This window comes from Oryctolagus cuniculus, chromosome 13 (assembly GCF_051225735.1).
Source record: "Oryctolagus cuniculus isolate XC-2025 breed Fujian yellow rabbit chromosome 13, ASM5122573v1, whole genome shotgun sequence".
Classification (NCBI taxonomy): Eukaryota; Metazoa; Chordata; class Mammalia; order Lagomorpha; family Leporidae; genus Oryctolagus; species Oryctolagus cuniculus.
This window is the reverse complement of record NC_142879.1, coordinates 55,851,596-55,864,282: the sequence shown is the minus strand read 5'-3', so window position 1 is coordinate 55,864,282 and position 12,687 is coordinate 55,851,596. Positions and strand designations below refer to the sequence as shown.

General features: G+C 38.3%; 1 protein-coding gene and 1 pseudogene across 1 annotated transcript in view; one reads left to right on the top strand and one right to left on the bottom strand.

The window, feature by feature from the left end:
- The window catches only part of LOC100338257 (WD repeat-containing protein 64), a 144,964-nt gene that overhangs the window by 113,826 nt on the left and 18,451 nt on the right, over positions 1-12,687 (top strand). Inside the window, exons 21-23 of the mRNA XM_002717339.6 lie at positions 332-437; positions 8,622-8,680; positions 12,315-12,424. Coding sequence (XP_002717385.4) covers positions 332-437; positions 8,622-8,680; positions 12,315-12,424 — 275 coding nt within the window. The remainder of the gene's footprint in view (positions 1-331; positions 438-8,621; positions 8,681-12,314; positions 12,425-12,687) is intronic.
- LOC138845082 (trifunctional purine biosynthetic protein adenosine-3 pseudogene) lies at positions 6,346-7,223 on the bottom strand (annotated as a pseudogene).

Here is a 12,687-nt window from a genome sequence, read left to right as displayed (position 1 = left end):
AGATCTCTTTAACCTGAGAAGAATGTTTAAGAGAAGAATATGTATTCTGAAGAAATATATGAAGAGTCATGTGCAAAAAGCAATCTGAAGTATAATCTATAATAGAGTTTAGATGTTTATAATTAATAGTTATCTATACCTTTAGATTATTTAATCTCAGGAGTCAATCCCTATTGATAGCTGCAAATTATTTTTATTACAAAGAAGATAATCATGTTTCAGAACTTGAGATAATTCTTGGGATGTAATATTTATAGAGTAATTCAATTCTGATATTAAGGTTTTATAGATTATCATACAAAAAGCATCATTTGCATTGTCCTCTATTTAGGGAAGGCTAATAAAAGATACACTACCTTTCACAAAACATTCTGCCATTCCTCTGGCATCACTGTATACTGATTCACGCACCAGGATGCTACTGACTGGAAATATGGGTAAGTTGTTACTCATATATTTAGCCACAGGCATTGTAACAACCTAAATAATATAAAAATGCTTATAAATACATAATCTTTATTGAGATGAGAGAAGATCTAAGATGTATGCTTAACCAGGAGAGAATGTCATGGGTAGCTTGCTTAATAAATAGAATACATGAATGTTGGGAGAACCTATTGGCATTCCTACCTCCTTATTTAGAGCAAGGCTTTCTGTCTCTTCTGTCTTAGATATAAATACATGGCTACCCATCCTCATACCTTACTTTATTGAGAAGAATACAGAGTTTTAACTTTGAACATTGAAAGTTAATAATAATTATTAAAGGGATAGTAATAATTATTAAAGGGAATGGTGACATATATTAGAGAGGAATTTTTTTTCTTCATGGAGGGGTGTATTTTGCTATAATTAATATAATTTATCTTAACTTTCATATAATACTGTTTTTTGTTCTTGCCTATTTTTCTTCTTCTATATTGTGAATTAAAAAATTTTGTGTATATATACATGCAGGTGCACATACATGTGTAAGACAGTTTCTAATTTTACCAGTGTTTAGGTTTTTTTTAAAAAAAAAAATCTGAATGAATCAGCATCTTTTCAGTTAAGGCAGAAAGCTTAGCCCACTGTAATTTTCTCTCTTCTCCACATGTACCCCTTCACTTGTTTGCTGATGTAATTTGTGAGCTGTATATCCAGAGTAGATCTGCTAGTATATTAATACTTCCATCATAACTTTTATGAACATTTTTCTCATTTCAAAATTTATTTTGTAAAAACCTCAACACCCTATATTGTACTACCAATTGTTTGAGTCTTTCATTCAGTACTATCATACATTTACAATGTTTATTTAAAGTTATCTCTATTTTACCTATTTTATTTGGTTTCAATGCTCACCATGAGTATTTTTATATTCTGATATGCTTTCTCTACACTTTTTGTTCTCATTTATCTGTCAACCTCTACGGTGTCTGCAAACAGTATTTGTGTTTATAGCAAACTAGTAGAGAAAGTTAAGATCAGGTAAATTTGTTCTTTTAAAGTAGCTTTAATGTTCTTGCATTCATTTCACCTACTATGCGGTAAACCTTTCCTAGCAAAAATACACAAAACTAAAATTTGGAGCTATTTACAGAATTCTCACAATATACCTCTATTAAGGTTACTCTTCTCTTTTCTCCTGCCCAATTTACTATCATATAGCCCATCCTCTTCTTCTTCTTCTTTTTTAAGATTTATTTATTTATTTGAAAGTTTTACAGAGAAGCAGAAACAGAGAGAGATGGAGAGAGAGGTCTTCTATCCACCGGTTCACTCCCTAAATGGCAGCAATGGCCAGAGCTGGGCCAATCTGAAGCCAGGAGCCAGGAGCTTCTTCCAGGTCTCCCATTCAGGTGCAGAAGCCCAAGGACTGGCGCCATTTCCACTGCTTTCCCAGGCCGTAGCAGAGAGCTGGATCAGAAGTGGAGCAGCTGGGACTCGAACTGGAGCCTGTATGGGATGCTGGCACTGCAGGCGGTGGCTTTACCTGCTACGCCACGGCACTGGTACCTCCATCCTCTTCTTTCTTTCTTTCTTTCTTCCTTTCTTCCTTTCTTTCTCTTTCTTTCTTTCTTTCTTTCTTTCTTTCTTTCTTTCTTTCTTTCTTTCTTTCTTTCTTTCTTTCTTTCTTTCTTTCTTTCTTTCTTTCTTTCTTTCTTTCTTTCTTTCTTTCTTTCTTTTGACAAGCAGAGTTAGACAGTGAGAGAGAGAGAAAGGTCTTCCTTCCGTTGGTTCACCCCCAAAGTGGCCGCTACAGCCGGCGCGTTGCGGCTGGCGCACTGCGCCAATCCGAAGCCAGGAGCCAGGTGCTTCCTCCTGGTCTCCCATGCGGGTGCAGGGCCCAATCCTCTTAAGAACTATGATTTTTACCTGTGAGCCAGAAAAATACAGTAGGAGTGGGCTTGCAACCCAATCTATCTTCATCCTTGTTATAAGTAAAGCAGACTTGGACTAGATTCAGGCCTTAGGTTTCCTTTGTCAGTGTGTCAGTATATGTGAAAAAACAATTCTTTGTGGATTGCTATCTAGTTACTACTTTAAATCAGGCATCCTCAGACATCATTATTTGTTGCTTTTGAAAGACATAGACTTTATATTTTAGATAATTTTGAGTTCTCAGCACAACTGAATATAAATGACAGAGTTCCCATATACTGCCTACTTCCTATGAGCCAATACACAGATACAGCTTTCCCCACTATCAACATCCTGCACTAGAGTGGTGACATTTGCTACAATTAATGAACCTACATTGACTCATCACTACCATCCAAAGCCCACAGTTTATATAAGGCTCACTCATAATGCTGAACTTAAAGACTTTTTTTTTTTTAAAGATTTGTTATTTATTTATTTGACAGGTAGAGTTAGACAGTGAGAGAGAGAGAGAGAAAGGTCTTCCTTCCATTGGTTCACTTCCCAAATGGCCGCAATGGTTGGAGCTGTGCCAATCTGAAGCCAGGAGCCAAGTGCCTCTTCCTGGTCTCCCATGTGGGTTCAGGGGCCTAAGCACTTGGGCCATCTTCTACTGCTATCCCAGACCATAGCAGAGAGCTGGACTGGAAGAGGAGCAACCAGGACTAGAACAGGCACCCACATGGGATGCTGGCGCCACAGGCGGAGGATTAACCTATTGCACCATGGTGCCAACCCCTTAAAGATTTTGACAATGTCCAATGATATGCCATATGGAGTAGTGTCACTGTCCCTAAATCCTCTGTGCTCCTAACATTCTTTGCTACCTTCTCCAACCCCTGGCAACCATTGATCTTTTTACTGTACTTATTTTGCCTTTTCCAGAATGTCATATAGTTGGAATCATAGAGTATGCAGCCTTTTCAGTTTGACTTTTTTTTTTTTGGTAATATACATTTACGTTTACTCCATGTGTTTTCATAGCTTGATAGTTCATTTTTTAGTACAGAATAATATCTGTATGTACCATGGTTTATTGATCCATTCACCTACTAAAGAACATCTTGGTTTCTTCTGAGTTTTGGCAATTATGAATAAAGTGGCTATAAATATCTGTATACAGATTTTTTAATAGACCTAAGTTTTCAACTCCTTTGGATAAATACCAAGGAGTGCAACTGCTGCATCATATGGTAAGTGTGTTTAGTTTTGTAAGAAACTGACAAACCATCTCTCAAGTGACTATATCATTTTGCATTCCCACAAGCAGTGAATGATAGTTCCTGAGCTCCAAGGCCTAACCAGTGTTTGGTATTTTCAGTGTTCCAGATTCTAACCAATTTAATAGATATATAGTGGCATCTCAATATTATTTAAATTTCATTTTTCTGATGATATATGCTGTGAAGCATCTTTCCATATGCCTATTTGACATCTGTACACCTTCTTTAGTGAAATGTCTGTTCAGATCTTTTGTCCATTTTTAATCATATTATTCATTTTCTCATTGTTGTGGTTTTTTTAAAGATTTATTTGTTTATTTTTTTACTTTTATTTAATAAATATAAATTTCCAAAATACCCCTTATGGATTACATTGGCTCCCCCCCCCCACAACTTCCCTCCCACCCGCAACCCTCCCATCTCCCGCTCCCTCTCCCATTCCATTCACATTAAGATTCATTTTCTTTTTTTTTTTTTTTTTTGACAGGCAGAGTGGACAGTGAGAGAGAGAGACAGAGAGAAAGGTCTTCCTTTGCCGTTGGTTCACCCTCCAATGGCTGCCGTGGCTGGCGCGCTGCGGCCGGCGCACCGCGCTGATCCGATGGCAGGAGCCAGGAGACAGGTGCTTTTCCTGGTCTCCCATGGGGTGCAGGGCCCAAGTACTTGGGCCATCCTCCACTGCACTCCCTGGCCACAGCAGAGAGCTGGCCTGGAAGAGGGGCAACCGGGAAAGAATCCGGCGCCCCGACCGGGACTAGAATCCGGTGTACCGGCGCCGGTAGGCGGAGGATTAGCCTAGTGAGCCACGCGCCGGCCAAGATTCATTTTCAATTCTCTTTATATACAGAAGATCAATTTAGTATATATTAAGTAAAGATTTCAACAGTTTGCTGCCACACAAAGTATAAAGTACTGTTTGAGTACTAGTTATAGCATTAATTCACATTGTACAACACATTAAGGACAGAGATCCTACATGGGGAGTAAGTGCACAGTGACTCCTCTTGTTGACTTAACAAACTGACACTCTTGTTTATGGCATCAGTAATCACCCTAGGCTCTTGTCATGAGCTGCCAAGGCTATGAAAACCTTTTGAGTTCGCCAAGTCTGATCTTATTTAGATAAGGCCATAGTCAAAGTGGAAGTTCTCTCCTCCCTTCAGGGAAAGGTACCTCCTTCTTTGATGGCCTGTTCTTTCCACTGGGATCTCACTCACAGAGATCTTTCATTTAGGTCATTTTTTTTTTTTTTTTTTTGCCAGAGTGTCTTGGCTTTCCATGCCTAAAATACTCTCATGGGCTCTTCAGCCAGATCTGAATGCCTTAAGGGCTGATTCTGAGGCCAGAGTGCTGTTTAGGACATCTGCCATTCTATGAGTCTGCTGTGTATTCCACTTGCCATGTTAAATTGTTCTCTCCTTTTTAATTCTATCAGTTAGTATTAGCAGACACTAGTCTTGTTTATGTGATCCCTTTGACTCTTAGTCCTTTCATGATGATCAATTGTGAACTGAAACTGATCACTTTGACTAGTGAGATGGCATTGGTACATGCCACCTTGATGGGATTGAATTGGAATCACCTGGCACGTTTCTAACTCTACCATTTGGGCAAGTCCAATTGAGCATGACCCAAATTGTACATCTCCTCTCTCTCTTATTCCCACTCTTATATTTAACAGGGATCACTTTTCAGTTAAATTTAAACACCTAAGAATAATTGTGTGTTAATTACAGAGTTCAACCAATAGTATTAAGTAGAACAAAAAATAATACTAAAAGGGATAAAGTATTAAGTTGTTCATCAAAATTCAGGACAAGGGCTAATCAAGTCACTGTTTCTCATGGTGTCCATTTCATTTCAACAGGTTTCCTTTTTGGTGCTCAGTTAGTTGTCACCGATCAGGGAAAACATATGATATTTGTCCCTTTGGGACTGGCTTATTTCACTCAGCATAATGTTTTCCATATTCCTCCATTTTGTTGCAAATGACCGGATTTCATTGTTTTTGACTGCTGTTTAGTATTCTATAGAGTACATGTCCCATAATTTCTTTATCCAGTCTACTGTTGATGGGCATTTAGGTTGATTCCATGCCTTAGTTATTGTGAATTGAGCTGCAATGAACATTGAGGTGCAGACAGCTCTTTTATTTGAAAGGCAGAGTTACAGAGAGGCAGAGGCAGAGGCAGCAGCAGCAGGGAGAGAGAGAGAGAAAGAAAGAGAGAGGTATTCCATCTGCTGGTTTACTCCCTAAATGGCAGCAACAGCCAGAACTGAGCCAATCTGAAGCCAGAAATCAGGAGGTTGTTTTGCACCTCCCATGTGGGTGCAGGGGCCCAGGCAGTTGGGCCATCTTCTACTGCTTTCTCAGGCCATAGCAGAGAGCTGGATTGGAAGTGGAGCAGCTGGGACAGGAACCAGCACCCATATGGGATGCTGGCACTACAGACCAGGGCTTTAACCTGCTTCACCACAGCGCCAGCCCCACGGTTGAGTTTTAAGTTCTTTAAAAACACTTCTTTATCCCTGACACTTTCCCTTACTCCACTGCTTTCTGTTGATTCATGTAATTGTAACACTTCATCCCTTTACTTTTAATCTATACAAGCCTGTATTTAAAATGGACTTCTTATAGATAACATACTTGGGTTATATTTTGAGATCTACTCTGAGCATCTCTGTCTTTTCATTGGTACTGTTTAGACTATTGATATAGTTAGACTGGCATAGATGGACGAACATCTACTGTCCTCTAAAGAACAATGTTTTTAATTCTTAGTAACAAATCCTTAGAAACCTGAGGTGCTGGACAATAGGCTTCCTTTTACCCTGTGTTGGGGTTATGATCTCCCTCCATGATCTCCCTCCAATAATCACTTGTCCCTGTCCTGGAGGCATAGGGTCCACAGTCCTCCCTTCAGTGAAACACAGACACGCACCTCTTCTCCTTGGAGGAGTTCTCAACAATTGTTTCTCCAGCTGCTCCAAAAGCTTTCTCATGCATGATCTCCTGAACAGCCTTGTAGGCCTCTTCTTTTTACTTTGCAATAATTACCCCTTTCCAACTGCTAGACCACTGACCTTCACAACCAAAGCAGTACAGTCTGCACTCGTAATGAAGCTGCAGGCCTCTTCAGGCTTGGTGAAAGCTCTCCATCATGCAGTTGGGATTCCATGTCGATCCATAAACTCTTTAGCGAATCTTTTTCTGGAATCTAACTGATCTGTTTTTGTTGTGGGGCCAAAGAATTGCGCTCCTGCAGACGTCATGTTCTCAACAATTCCAGGAGCCAAAGGTGCTTCAGGTCCAACAGCTACCAATTCAATGTTCTTATTTTGCAGAATTGAGAAAGGGCAGTGTGATCACTAAGATGGTAGTATTTGAGATCTTTTCAGAGCAGGCAGAGCCTGCATTTCCTGGGTCAACCAACACTTGTTTGACATCATGGGACTGTGTAAATTTCCAGGCCAGTATATGTCCTCTTCTTCCATTGCCAATTACAAGTACTGGGCTGTCATTCCTGTGTGCAAGGCAGAAATTCCAAAGGAAAATGAAACTGACACCAGAAGACCATGTCCCTTGCGCATGCCCATTTTCAAATAACACAATATCACTTCAGGAGTATTAAAAGTACCTTGTAATACCAAAGTATTCCTAAATATTCTCTCCTAACTTTTATAATAATGTCATTCATTTCAAACATTATAATAATCAAATATATTATTGCCATTATTATTTTGTAGCAACTATTTTCTGTAAATAAGAAAGATAATACGTGTCATTTTAACTTTACTTATTCTTTGTCTAATATTGTTTCCTTATGTAGATATGAATTTCTGATCTAACTCATTTGCCTTTTCTTTGAAGAAATTGTCTTAACATTTTTTGCAGGACAGGTCTACTAGTGAGAAATTCTCTCATTTTTGTTTATCTGAGAAAGTATTCCTTCTTCACTGTTGAAGGGTACAGAATTCTAGGTTGGTGGTTTTTATTCTCACAACACATTAAATATTTCATACCACTCTTTTCTTGCTAACAGTGTTTCTGAGAAGTCATTTGATTAAATTCTCAACTTCCTTTCTGCCTGGCTTCTTTCAACTTTTTTCTTTATCCTTGTTTGGGTACTGTATGTCTAGATGTAGTTATGGCATTTCTGTATCTTTTTAAAATGCACCTCATTTGGTTTGCAGGATGAATATCTCTGTAAGAGTTAGGATTCTATTTGGTAGTGCTATATTCAGTCCTATTATTATCCACCCTGATCTCCAGAAGAATTTTCATTCTGACTGGATAAGGCAAAATCATTATAACTAATTCACCCAGAAAAAAATTACTACCTATAAGAGTTTGTGTTGTCGCTCCCCGTCTTCGTGGAGGAACGACACAGGACCCTGCGCTGTTCTTTCGTCTGCTCGGCCCTCCCCGGGTTTGCTGCTGGTTCTTCCCGGGTTGGCTACTGTCCCTTCCACCTCCGTGGAAGGGCGTTTCCCCCTGCCACATTCCCCACTTCCGCGGGGGAGCGGCACACTGCCAGCCGGCTCTCTCGGGGGCTGCACAGGTGTTCCTTCAGATGTTCCCCTTAGATGTTCCTCGTGCATGTTGTCTCTCTCCTCCTTTATAGTCCTCTTCCACCAATCCCAACTCGGCTGCCCACACGCCGAGTATGCTGCTCTCCTCCAATCAGGAGCAGGATCAGCTCCTGGAGGTCATCACTCAAGTTGGCAAGAGGCAGCTGCGTAGAAGCTGTTTCCTCCTCTCCCAGCGCCATATTGTGGGAGAGCAGATGCATAGAATAAGTCTTAATTCCAGTAACTTAGTCTAGTCCGAGTTGCTCCCCACATTGTGTGAAATTTCTTCTTTCATTTTTTCACAGATTCTATTTTATTTATCAATATAAGCACCACATTCAAAATTACTTAACATTAGGAGTAGTACCTATTTAGTCAACATGGTATTAAATTAAATTAATGCTTAATTTAATTTTTATACAGAAGGACATGTTATCATATTCAGCATTAATTCCTTCCTGGAACCTCCTCATGATGAAATGGTAAGCAATTTAATCTTCTACTTTAATGAATCAGCACATACTTATTGAGCATTTCATTTATGCTAGATACCAAGAAAATAGAAACTAAGACTCCCTGCTCTCAAGGCACATATATTCTTTAAATTTGAGCTAAATGACAAATAACAATGGTATACTGGTAAAGAGGGAATAGATGAGGGAGAGGGATTGAGTAGGTCAGCCAGGAGTCTCTTTGCATCTTCTTCATGTTTTGACTTATCTGTGAGTATTCATTTAGCAACCTGTTTGTTTAAAGGAGTTCATAGGTAATCCTTCTCCATCATAAGTTCATCTATCTTATACATCTTCATGTCATTTCATACATAACCTTTCCTTGCAAATCTAGTGCAGAATTATAATTATTTTGAAGAAATTCTTATAATTATTTTGAAGAAATTCTTCTTCATATCTAGTCTAAATCTAATCTTCCTTCTAATTCAGGTACTTTTAATTCTATTTTTACTGTTAAAACAATGTAAATGTCACCATCCTTATTTTATAAACATTTGAATATGTACTTCTTATATGTATATGGATATCCAAATATATCTATATTTATTATAGATTAAAATCCAACACTGATTAAAGATTGTACCAAAAACACACTATTTGAGTGTGGGCTTATTTCCCTTTCAGTTAGTACTTCAAATCCAGAAGTTAAATATTACCATAAACAGTAATGCTTCACTTTTGAATCATAAAGATTAGCATATGAACACACAGATTAAGATTTGATTTCTTAAGGTATGCAGAATGATTATTATTTCAACATTATTTTATTTAATCAATATAGTTTTCCTTTCATTCCAAAGAATCCATGGTAGTTAGCAAAAAATTCAGGTATTCAATTTTAAAAGTATTATGTCTCAAAGAGTGTAAAACAGAATGATTTTCCCAGGATCACACAGTCCATTAATGACAAAATCAGGGTCAAAGGTCAGGGTTCTTGTTCTATAATGTACTTTCTGTATGTAACTTACTTTTATCACATGGAAAACAACAAGGTTCAAACAACTTGTGAAACACAAAGTTTCGTTTACCAATAACTATAAATTTTTTATAATCAAGACATGAAGTAAGCTGAACAAAATAAAATCATCCATTTGAAGTACATACAAGTTAATGTTTATCTACTTGTTTTCTTCTACTGTCACAATTATCAATATTGTATTATTACTTTTAACAAAAATATGTTTTTGCAAATTAAGTACAAATTGGCAACTAAAACATTTTGAAATTCAGAGAAAAGCTTCAAAGCACAGTTATAAAGAATATTGTTACTGTAATTTTAAATCATTTTTACCAATTTAAAAGAAGATAAACTATTTTAGTAACTTACTTAAAATTCTTCCCTACCAATCTCATGTCAACCTTTTCTGTACTTGAAAAATGATTATCCAATTTGTTCATGGTGGCTAATTTATAAATACACAACAAAATCTGAGTATAAAATGTGGCATTATCACATAGATTAACATATGCCACTGCATTAAACCAGGCCCAGCTATAGATTAAATTTGCTGTGAAAATCTAATATGTGCATGTTAAATTCAGAAGTTAATCTTGTTCCCCCCCACACACATTATTGTTGAAAAGAAGTTTCATGGATTCTAAAACAATAGGAAAAAACTCTCCACAGCAAGGTAAATGATACATATGATTATATATACACACATACACACAAAAGACAGTCCTATTTTCTAATTTCAGATTAAAATCCATTGAGGGATCAGGAAATCAATTTAGTGAGTTGGAACCAATTTAATGAGTTGAGTAAAAGTATAAGAGATTTCAATGTGATGTAATAGAATAGAACAGACAATACTGGCAGGCATTAGGAAAGTTAAATTGCCAGTTGAGAAATTTGTTTCAGATGACATGCAGGTGTACATTTGTTTGTTTGTTTTAAATATTTTCTTATTTATTTGAAAGGCAGAGTTACAGAGGCAGAGGCAAAGAGAGAGAGAGGTATTCCATCTGCTGGTTCATTTCCCAGATAGCCACAATGGCTGGAGATGAGCCAATTCGAAGCTGAGAGCCTGGGGCTTCTTCCAGGTCTCCCATGTGGTTGCAGGGGCCCAAGGACAGTAGCACATTATCAGGGAGCTGGATCAGAAGTGGAGGAGCTGGGACTCAAGCCAGTGCCCATTTGAGATGCTGGCACTGCAGGTGGCAGCTTTACCTGACACGTCACAGTGCCAGCCCTGTATATTTGTTTTTACTGGGTCACAAAACAAAATCTGTATTTTACTACAGGTATGAAACACATTAGAGAAACATTTTCCTTAGAGAATCCCATCCTTAGGCATAGAAAGAAACCTTGAAACACCAGATACTCTTGAATAGTCTTGGGAAAATAAGAAGTAGGAGAATGCGGAAGATTTTCTATTGCTCTCCAAGAAAGGCCAGAAGGAATTGAATCAGAAGGCCAAGAAATTTAGGAGGAACTGTACCTAACCTTTGTTAAAGTTCAAATGTAGGAGACTCTTAGGAGAACTTCAAGCTTCTAGGGCTCTAGTCAAACAAATACTCCTAGGTAGATGACCCAGGGTGCAGTAAGATCTTAGTCTGAGTTCATCAGTGGTAAAAAAAAAAAAAAAAAGAACATACTCGGGGCTGGTGCTGTGCAAGAGTGGGTTAAAGCCCTGGCCTGAAGTGCCAGCATCCCATATGGGTGCCAGTTCTAGTCCCGGCTGCTCCTCTTCCAATCCAGCTCTCTGCTATGGCCTGGGAAAGCAATAGAAGATGGACCAGGTCCTTGGGTCCCTGTACCCACATGGGAGACCTGGAGGAAGCTCCTGGCTCCTGGCTTGAGATCGGCGCAGCTCCGGCCACTGCAGCCCTCTGGGGAGTGAACCAGCAGATAGAAGACCTCTCTCTCTCTCTCTCTCTGTCTCTACCTCTCTCTGTAACTCTGTCTTTCAAATAAATAACATAAATAAATTAAAAAAGAGAACATACTCTAAGGCCATGTGACTGTAGCACAAATTCCTCAGTTGACAACCCTACCTCACATATTTCAGAAATGTCTTGAGGCCCATAAAGGGCTCCAACCTTGAGAATAAATGGAAAGGAACATGCTAATGAAGCCTCATGATATATCTGAAAGGCTATGAGTTTAACTCATCATTTTTGTCACTTCCTGATAGTATATACCTCCCATCCCACACCTTTCAAAAAATAATATGGCCAACGTTATCTCAAAATAAAATTTGAATACAGCAAGTCTTTTTGCCAATCTTCATTTGAGTTTTACCTTCCAATTCTGCTTCCTCCCACTCCTGATTATATACATGCTCACTCTTCCCACAACCACCTGCTAAGGCATTTCTTTCATCTAGTCATCTAGTAATCACCAACTAAATTAATTGCCAATCTTCACTCACATGCTAAATTACTAAGGCCATAAGATGCTTTCTCTCCAATGGTTATGTGTGGATTAATAAGTCTCTAAAAATGGCACTTTGATACTCAAAAAGAAAAGAAGAGCTAATTGGGTAAGGTTTTAGTCATCCAGCACAGATGTCACTCATAAGCATGGATCTCTCATGCCCAAGAATAGATTGTGACCAGCATATACTTATTCCAACGGATATGCTTTATTTTTACTATCTAGAAATTCAAGCAGCTGCTTTCCTGGCGTGCCCATGCTTTAGAAATTATTCAAGTAATCTACGTGGAAGACAAACAAGTAGTGCTTACAGCCTCCATCGATGGCTCAGTAAGGTAAGACAAGGTGGCTTCACACTGTGCATTCAGGGATTTAAGTATGAGAGGAAAAGGATTTCAAACTAAAATTGAAGAACACAGTTCAAATGCAATCTTTGTAAGTAAATAAAGTAAAAAAAATAGAATAATAAAAAGGTGACACAAAGGGCTTAGACAAGATGTTCACTGATTTGGAATTATTTTCCACATCCAAGAAAATGAGATGACATCCTCATTATTGTTTTTAGCCCTTGTCTATTTTCCTGCGGAACAGTGGTCTT